Raw genomic sequence first — 7,296 nt, 5'->3', positions numbered from 1 at the left:
GTGTGTGTGTGTGCGTGTGCGTGTGTGTGTACAAATGTGTGCTCACCGACTGTTTGTCAGCCGTAACTATGCATCCACTTTGTCAGTTCTCTTTGTTGGCTCACAACGTCTTTGTTGTCATCTCTGTCGTATCTGCAGGGCCCAGCTGGAGAACGAGAAGAAGAAGAGAGAGGCCATCGAGAAGGAGAAGGAGCAGATGGAGCGGGAGAAGCAGGATCTGATGATGAGGCTCTACCAGTTTGAGGAGAAGACCAAGAAGGCAGAGAAAGGTGAGGTGTGAGGGGGGCGAGGCCGTATGAGGGACCTCGAGGGCTTTCAGTGGCTCATACATCACTTAACCCTGAGAATACAAAGCATATGCGAGTGTGTGGGTGAAAATAGTTGTGTGTACGTGTGATTATGAGGGCAGGTGAATGCGAGGCTAACAGGTTATGTGTGCAGGTTGCTGGTTTTGTAAACAATGTGAGTAATGAATGCTGCAGTTCAGCATCTGTAATCTACTAATCTGTGTATACACTGTGAACCTTTATGAGTAGTAATTTACTTGTGTTTTGATTACATTTTGGTTTAGTGTCAAAATACAGAAAAACTAAAACTATTTGTGAAGTTTGACTCTTACTTCTAGTTTTACCTGTTTCTGTTTGTGACGTCTTGCCTACAGGCAGTAAAGCAGGAACCAGCAGCGTTTGTTATTTGTTTATCAAATCTTAGGAAGCCCTTATTGTTGACAAAATTACATACAGTAAGCTATCAGGCTAATAAGATTGATAATTAAGTGACTCTGTGGCTTCCTCTTAAGTAATAATTAACCAGTTTCCTCCTCATAAATTAGTGCCAAATGATTTACAGTGTTTGTTGACCACAGTCATGGAAAGAATCTCATTGCCCAGGACTTTTGCTCCTGACATCTAATTAGACTCTTGTCTCTATCCTGTGTCTCACTACAATATCTCCCCATTAACACTTGGAACACCAGAAACATGAAACTGGACATATTTTTTTTTTTTTATTTACTTTTTGCAAATCTGTGTTCAGTTTCTAGATCATAGCAGAGCATCTGGATATAGGCTACTGTGTATTTCTGTAGATGTATTCTGATGCTCTTAGTCTATGGCCATTAAGCATTAGTAATTTTATTTTCATTACAGCTTTTAAAAATGATACATACTACCAAGGAACATGATATGCCACCATCATAGTTCATAATGAAATCGGAATTAAATCAGAACAAAAGATCAATAAACTTTGTAGTATTTTCTGTGTAGTTACAGCCTGATATATCTTATTTTTCTGTGCCATAGAGCTCCATTGTTTTCCAAAACCTATTTAATAATACATCGGTGTTGCACTAGGTGACATGTTCTTTCATGGACACTGTAGTTTATTTGCAACCCCACATACACCATCTGGCTGCCATATATACTCACTAAACACCATATCAGAATGAGAAATACTTTATTGATGGGGGGGGGGGGGCGATTTGTTTCAGTTGTTCTACTCACACATGTTGTATGCAAAATGAGGCATTGGTGATTGTTTTTGTTTACAGAGCTTCATGCTAGCAGCTGTGAGTGTTGATGATGAAGATGATACAGTTCTGTGTTTTTCGGTGTGTAGTAGCATACCATTCGTCTCATGTCTCTTTTCCTTTCCCATCCTTCTTTACTTTAGATCTGCAGGACCAGCTTCAGAGAGCCATGATGCTGGACCAGGAGAGGAGGAGAGCCGAGGAAGAGGCAGCTCGTCTGGAGGCAGAGCGTCAGGCTGCCCTTCTGGCTAAAGAGGAGCTGGCTCGCCAGGCTGAGTCGCAGATGAAGAGCCAGGAGCAGCTGGTCAGTATTTTTATGACACCATGCAATTATTCAGCGACTTTAAAGCGCGTTTGTAACATTCCCAATATCACTAACTGCTGTGACTGTAGTTATTAAAAGAATCTACAGCAGTGGCACATAACGTTCTTTTAAATGAGTAAAAAAAGCAGAGTAGGTCCATCAATGAAAGTTCAAAACCTAAGCTAATTGCAAGATAAGATCATTTAAAACCTTTTTTTTTCTCCGTGTTCTCACTGCACCCAGCTGTTATTGTGTCCAGGTCTGTACCAGGCACATTGCAGCGTGGTGTATTCAGCAGTGCCTGGCTACTGTAGCTCCAGACAAAACCACTTTGTAGCGTCCGGCTGGACCACACCCTGTTACTTCAGACTGTCCGCCCCCTCACCCCGAGCTGCTCGGCTGTGGACCACCCACAGGACTGTGTTAGAGCTCCCTCGTTCACATTAACAGCCTGCACAGTAAAGCGCGCGGTTCCACATTCAGCCAGAAACTCCAGCACAGTTTTACTGGACAGACACCTGCTGTGACACCCTTTATACTTAAACCCTATTAAGAAGCTTAAGTCTCTGCAACTTCCACTGACTGTGATTTAAAATGGCATGTGGGAGTCGTGTTATCAATGTATTTTAAATATTTGGAAGCACGTAGCTTCTTGATAATAGTACACTGGGTCCCTGTGTTTTACTGACTGACCAGTTTTCCAGCTGAACACCTTTCGCAGCAAAGTGCTCCACTGTCTGTTAAGCGTCTTCACAACTCGCGCAGGCACATAATGAACAACTGAGGCAGGTGTACCGTTTAACACTGAGCCTCCGGTTAGTTTAGTCTGGTGAAAGACAAGCTGTTCACATTGTTGTGGTGGTGAGAAGGAATGCACCACACAACACCCACTGAGGCTGCACAGAGTCTGGTTACGTTTCAGGAGGCTTCACTACTTCACTGTTGATGTTTTCATATTCATTTCGATTTTTAATTTGGATAGTGCTGAATGCTTTTAAAGGCTGTCTTTTAACAGAGATTCTTTAGTACGGTTACCTACTACCGTAGGTAGTGGCTGTTTGCATAGTAAAATTTGACCGGATGCTTGTTTTAGGCTGTCAGGAAGTGGTCAAAATAAGTGTTTTTACAGCTATTTGTTCTTATTTTAATTTATGTTTTTTTGTTTTTATTTTGTTTGCTCTAAATATGCATGCCAACTTAACTGATAATATAAACACAATATTATTAATTGTTGATTTGGCTCTGTAAATTCATTTGTAGAAACAGGTACATTGACTTTAGCCTTCCTCAGATGAGTTTAAAAGATGCTTTTCTGATGGATCTGATTAATAAATTCACACATCCAATCGGTGCTGTTTCTGCATAATTCAGATGTCCCTCAGGAGGTGCTAAGAGAAGTGTTTTGTGAATCTGCTGCAGATGTGCTTGCTTTAAACAAACAATATAGACAGACATAAAGAATTGTTCTGCAAGTAATTAAAATCAAGAGTCTCTTTGTGTAGTTTAGTATGAGAGCAATATCACAACTACAAAAAAAATCTAGTCTAATCTAGTTATGTTGTTTTTAGTGATGTCTCTGATTTTCTCTGATTCTGCACGTGCTCTGAGCTTTGTCTGGCTATGTTTGTTTTTCTTTCTATTTGCTTTCAGTGAGACTCTCTGATTAGATAAAAGGTTATATATATCTTTATCCACCTACATGTATTAAATCTGGACTCTTGAATAAGTGTTTCTCCTCTTGTTTTGTATCAGGCTGCAGAGCTGGCAGAGCACACACAAAAGATCGCCTTGCTGGAGGAGGCCAAGAGACGCAAAGAGGAGGAGGCCGACACATGGCAGCATAGGGTAAGAGCTTTAACAGAGGGCAACCTGCAGTGTGTACCGAGGTTCATTCAGCTATATCTGTCATCAAAATCAGAGGCAGTACAATGTTCCTACAATGCCTCAAATTAGATAAGTTTAGACTCTTTCTCTGCCAATACAAATGATCTCACTTGCCAAAAGTGTCTAATAAACAAGATAGTTTGTTTTTGTTGAAGAGTTCTGGGTGCTTGTTCTTTAATTTAAACCTAAACCAAATCAAATACAAGAAAGGAAGCAAATGTGAGTGGAGCAGGGAGGAACAAGTCAGATTTTGTGCCAAAGTTCAGACACAAAGAAGAGTAAACTGACTGTCTTCTGTGTCACTGATTCCTCCGTTCACCAGGCCATGGAGGCTCAGGACGATCTGATTAAGACCAAGGAGGAGCTGCACATGGTGATGACGGCGCCCCCGCCACCTCCACCTCCCCCCATGTACGACCAGATGGATGACAGCGACAGCGAGGAGAACGCCAGTGAGAACGCCAGCACGCACAGCGCCGACCTGCAGATTGAAGGCTTCAACGACCACCGCAACGAGGAGGATCGCCTCACTGAGGCCGAGAAGAACGAGCGCGTCCAGAAACAGCTGAAGGTGAGGACAGAAATATAACACCTCGCACAGTCAGTCATCCTCGAGATGCAGCTGCATTAATACATTTATTTCATGTGATATGACAAATATCACACCTGTAGGTTGGTTAAGAGACACCATGGAGCTCATTGCTCAGCCTTACTTTGAGTTTATTATCTTCTCCTATTCACAAAAGGATCACAAACAAATAACTGATTATGAGGATCATTAGACTGCAGTTGAATCTAATATTGACAGATTTTGTTCCACGTTATTAAAGGAGGATAGATACTGTTTGGTCGCTAAGCTTTATTCACTTTTTATTGAAAAGGACACACCTCCTTTAACTTTGTGATTTATCAGGGGTAACTCCCTGTACTCATGTGCTGACATGCTTACTTCAGCAAATAGTTTTAATATTAGTTTAAGCTTAGCTAGAAATCAAATCTACACTTGCTCTTTTACCACTAATGAACCGCACCAGAGTCTACTTGGAAGTGGAGACCCCTCCTTTTCAGGCGGTTGGAGCCAGTAGCTTTACAGCTTTCACACCAGCCCAAATGAACCAAATTAAAAGGGCATCAGAGTTCGTTTAATCAAACCGAACAGGTTAGGTGAGAATGCACCCTTATTTCTTCCTGCGTTACTGCTGCACACCCAGTTAAAAGTGCTCTGACGCATTCTCACCATTATCCATCCTGGGACCAGTTCTTTGCTTGATGTTTTTCTTACTGGATGCTTCAACAGATCAGATCAAATTTGAGCTTAACACAACTTAAACTGTAAAACTTAGTAATAGTAATAATACAAGAAATAGCCTGGGCTTTTATTTGCTTCAATCACTGAACTCAACCTGCCTTTATTTGGATGTACTGTACTGGACTGTACCTCACTCTTCCTCTCCTCCTCTGCCCTCAGGCCTTGACCTCTGAGCTGGCTCAGGCGCGCGACGATTCCAAGAACACCCAGAACGACCTTCTTCACAGTGAGAACGTCCGGGCCGGCCGAGACAAATACAAGACCCTGCGACAGATCCGGCAGGGCAACACCAAGCAGAGGATCGACGAGTTCGAGGCCTTATAAAAAGCCTTCGGTCCCTCAGCCACTCACCCTTTCTGAATGGTCACTACATCTCGCGCCTCGGCTGACACACATAGACGTACATAAACTCATATAACACACATCAGTTGCAGACTAAACTGGAGCAGTATAAGCACAGCAGAGGCATCAGTTACAGAGAGACACACTCCTGCCGTGAGTTTGTCTGGCGGTATGCAGGGCTTTGCAAATCCTTTGAAGAAAACTTAGTGCCAAAACCTTTCTCTTCTTAGTGTTTCAGATCTTATTTGTGTATTTGAATGTGTGTAATTGGATCCATTCAGACCAAATCATTGTTGTTTTTATCCAGAGGTGTGATAAAGTAGTGGGACTAGCCAAATTTTATTATTATTTCATGATGTGCACATACAATATGTAATCAAAGCTTCTTTTTGATGTCGGTCGTTTGTTGTGTTGGAAGAAAAAGGACAGTTTGTCGTTCATAGCGATCACTCAGAAAGGGGGAAACAGTATACGCAGGAAAATGTGTTTTTTTTGTTTTCCATTATATTTGAACACTTCCATTTATGTTTAATATTGCTATATAGTAGTTTAAAATCATGCCTAGTTGAATATTTATACTGTATATGGGACATTAAAAAGGGTATTTCATCTTGGTTTGTATATTTTTGCTATCTACTAATGATAATGAGAACATTTAATATGTTTAAAAGGTTTTATATATTGACCAAAATAATATCAGTCTTATGTTCCAATACGTTTTCCTTTTAGATCACTAAATTAAAGAGATTTAATTGTAAATTATTATTTTTTACTGTAGGAATATCCAGATGCATGCCATTAAATCAATTAAGAATATCTTTCTAGGTACTTTTGATTAGTTGATTTTTTTGCCGTGCAGCTCACAGCGTGCTGAGGAATATCTTCATCCTCGGAGCGCTGTGTCGACTGAGACACTTCAGTTTATTATGTTTTATTTCTCTGTTCTGTGTCATGTCGCTGTTGAGCGAGAGATGAGCATGTGTTTGTGTGCTTTTACCCTCCCAAGTGGCCTTTCTCTCTGGCTGTCCCTCTGCGGAGATCAGTCCCAGATAGTTGGTCTTCACTTCTTAGCCAAGGTGCATAGTGCAAAAAAATAAATAAATATGGACATAACTTTGAAAACCTTTTACTTCTTTTTAGTGTTAGACCTCCGCTGAGGTTAAAATGAGGGTTGAGGTGAACTTTTAGAAAAGAGTTTTTATTTTTTTTGCAGCTTGGTCACAATGGGCTGACCCAGACATTATAACACCAACGTCTCACGCTCCTCTCTCTGGACATGGACTAGAGTAGCATCCACTGACAATGTAATGGAAAACACACAACTCTGCTGGCCTTTGTATATGAGCAGGATTTTATAATGAGGTGTTCAACATATTGGCAATAAAGATGATTACACATCAGCGTGTTTTTGCTTTGTACACTGCATGAACAAAAGGGTGGGAATACGTTTGGTGTCGATCAGTATCTGCAGCCGTGCTAGTGATACGGCTGTAGTGTGTACAACTCCAGCAGAATGTCTTTCTGTAGACATTCATGTTCCCCTGAGGATGAAACCTGACTGTGCCTCTAGCGCCACCATGAGGTTGACATTTGTGGATCTGAGCGAAGCTACGTGAAGGATTGTCATGAAACTTATTTCATATTCTTGTTGCTCTCATGATGAATTAGCTTACAGTATAAACCCTGCACTGCAACCACAGCGCGTCACAGTGTCGTCACGCTCTCCCGGTGCCGACGTCGGCGAGCTGACGTCACCCTCCACTTGTTGGGCGCGGTTGCCACGGCGACCCAGGAGAATGCCAGGCGGGTGACGTCACCGGTCTTCTGGCGCTTCTGCGAAACAGGACACTGAGCAACGTCTTTCACACACTGACACATAAAGAGCTCATTGTACAGGAGAGAGGGAGAGAGGGAGAGAGGGGGGGAGGG

The 7,296-nt window shown here is 41.9% G+C and overlaps 1 protein-coding gene across 1 annotated transcript in view; it reads left to right on the top strand.

The window, feature by feature from the left end:
• ezrb (ezrin b) overlaps positions 1-6,767 on the top strand; it is a 32,507-nt gene extending 25,740 nt beyond the window's left edge. Inside the window, exons 9-13 of the mRNA XM_035678804.1 lie at positions 139-269; positions 1,672-1,832; positions 3,585-3,677; positions 4,039-4,287; positions 5,185-6,767. Of these exons, the coding sequence (XP_035534697.1) occupies positions 139-269; positions 1,672-1,832; positions 3,585-3,677; positions 4,039-4,287; positions 5,185-5,349 (799 nt within the window). The 3' untranslated portion in view covers positions 5,350-6,767. The remainder of the gene's footprint in view (positions 1-138; positions 270-1,671; positions 1,833-3,584; positions 3,678-4,038; positions 4,288-5,184) is intronic.
• Positions 6,768-7,296: the final 529 nt, after the last annotated feature.

The sequence above is a fragment of the Morone saxatilis genome, unplaced genomic scaffold (genome assembly GCF_004916995.1).
Source record: "Morone saxatilis isolate NCDOM2014 unplaced genomic scaffold, NCSU_SB_2.0 Contig7, whole genome shotgun sequence".
Taxonomy (NCBI): domain Eukaryota; kingdom Metazoa; phylum Chordata; class Actinopteri; family Moronidae; genus Morone; species Morone saxatilis.
The sequence above is the reverse complement of the archived record's forward strand: the minus strand, read 5'-3'. Positions and strand labels throughout refer to the sequence as shown.